The sequence below is a fragment of the Gossypium hirsutum genome, chromosome A09, assembly GCF_007990345.1.
Source record: "Gossypium hirsutum isolate 1008001.06 chromosome A09, Gossypium_hirsutum_v2.1, whole genome shotgun sequence".
NCBI classification, from domain to species: domain Eukaryota; kingdom Viridiplantae; phylum Streptophyta; class Magnoliopsida; order Malvales; family Malvaceae; genus Gossypium; species Gossypium hirsutum.
In genome coordinates, this window is record NC_053432.1 from 77,831,043 (window position 1) to 77,832,553 (window position 1,511).

At 36.5% G+C, this 1,511-nt stretch overlaps 1 protein-coding gene across 1 annotated transcript; it reads right to left on the reverse strand.

Annotated features, from left to right (window-relative positions):
• Nucleotides 1–265: 265 nt before the first annotated feature.
• Nucleotides 266–1,208, reverse strand: LOC121206245 (myb-related protein Zm38). Its single transcript, XM_041076928.1, has 3 exons — nucleotides 1,009–1,208; nucleotides 784–913; nucleotides 266–590 (listed from the first exon to the last, which is right to left on the reverse strand). Exons 1-3 carry the CDS (start codon nucleotides 1,136–1,138, stop codon nucleotides 296–298), a joined length of 555 nt encoding a protein of 184 aa, XP_040932862.1. The 5' UTR covers nucleotides 1,139–1,208; the 3' UTR covers nucleotides 266–295.
• Between the last annotated feature and the right edge of the window lie 303 nt (nucleotides 1,209–1,511).

The following is a 1,511-nucleotide window of genomic DNA, read 5'->3' on the forward strand; positions in this document are numbered from 1 at the left end:
TTAAGTTATATTTATAATAGTAAAAATTAAAAAAAAAGCTGAAAAATATAAGGGAAAGAAATGAAAAAGTATATTATTTATAGGACAAAATTTTAGAGATATAATCTAAATTTGTGGCTAGACTTGCAGTGTATCCCACTTAATTAAGTAGACTCCAGCAAGGATTTTTGAACTCTTAACTCACAAACATATATTCTAAACGGTTTATAAGCATAGAAAGTGTTATCGTGATAAAAAAAATGAAATTAATTAAACAGTAAAATAGTGATGGAAATATCACATTATAGACTTAAAATTAATTAAGTGCCAAGTTTTGATGGGAAAGGGGAGGGGCGATGGTAAGATCGAGATTGAGGTCGGGTAAACAAGTACAGCTGATAGCCTCCGAAGCAGTTGCAGGATTAAAGGGTTGGCATGCAGAACTGGAGTCGTTGGATGCATTGGATTTGGTTAACGTAGGAGAGAGAAGCGAACGACGATTGTTTGGGTCAATTCCCATCATCAAAAGTTTCTTTTTTAAGTGAATATTCCAGTGATTCTTCACTTCGTTGTCGGTCCTACCTGGCAATCTTCCTGCTATTAATGACCACCTAAACATTTCACAATGTCCATTATTAGTAAGCCTTTTTGCAGTCTAATTAATCAAAATAATGTAGTTTGTTAACTGTGTATAAATTTATCAAATAGAAATCCTTACAAAGAATGAAGGACTTGATTAACCTAAGGTTTCGAACAAGAAGAGAAAGCAATATACATGTAATATAAAATAAAATAAAAACCTACCTATTTCCAAGGAGAGCATGGAGTTTGATAATAAGGTCCTCTTCATCTTCACCAAATTTGCCTCGTTTAAGGTCAGGCCGCAGGTAGTTTACCCATCTCAGTCGACAACTTTTACCACAACGAAGCAGCCCTGCTCAGTCCAAAAAGATAATTTTTTTCATTATCTGCCTTAATAAAAATCCTCAAGACATATATATGAGAGGAAATGGTGTTAGAGAAATAGACCGGCAGCCTGAGGAAGAGAGCGCCAGCAACCTTCACCATGTTTTAGAATGTAATCCGTGAGCTTCTGGTCTTCTAATTTAGACCAAGCTCCTTTGTTTGTGTCTTTCTTTTCACAACAAGGCTTCCTCATTTGCAAACCCAAAGGCAATGAATTGAGGCATGCAAACGCCACAGACCAGAATAGAGGTAGCGGAGGAGAAATAAACAAAGAGACAAGTAGTATATATATATATATAAACAAGGGTTTGTGTTTGTCCCCAGCTGCCATGGCTTGACTTACGGCTACCAGCCGTTGGATTTGTCACGCTTTGCATGCCGTTGGATGCACGATTCCACGTGGATTTCAAGGAAAACAAGTTAAATCCACGATGGTCAAATGCTCAAGTAGCCTTTATTTTTTAACCCAATTCCTAGGGCTAGTTTAGCCCTACTATTAAAAAGTTTGGTTTACTATTTAGCATTGTTGGGGAAAGATGCTTTCCATAGAAGTTTTGGGTAAGGGT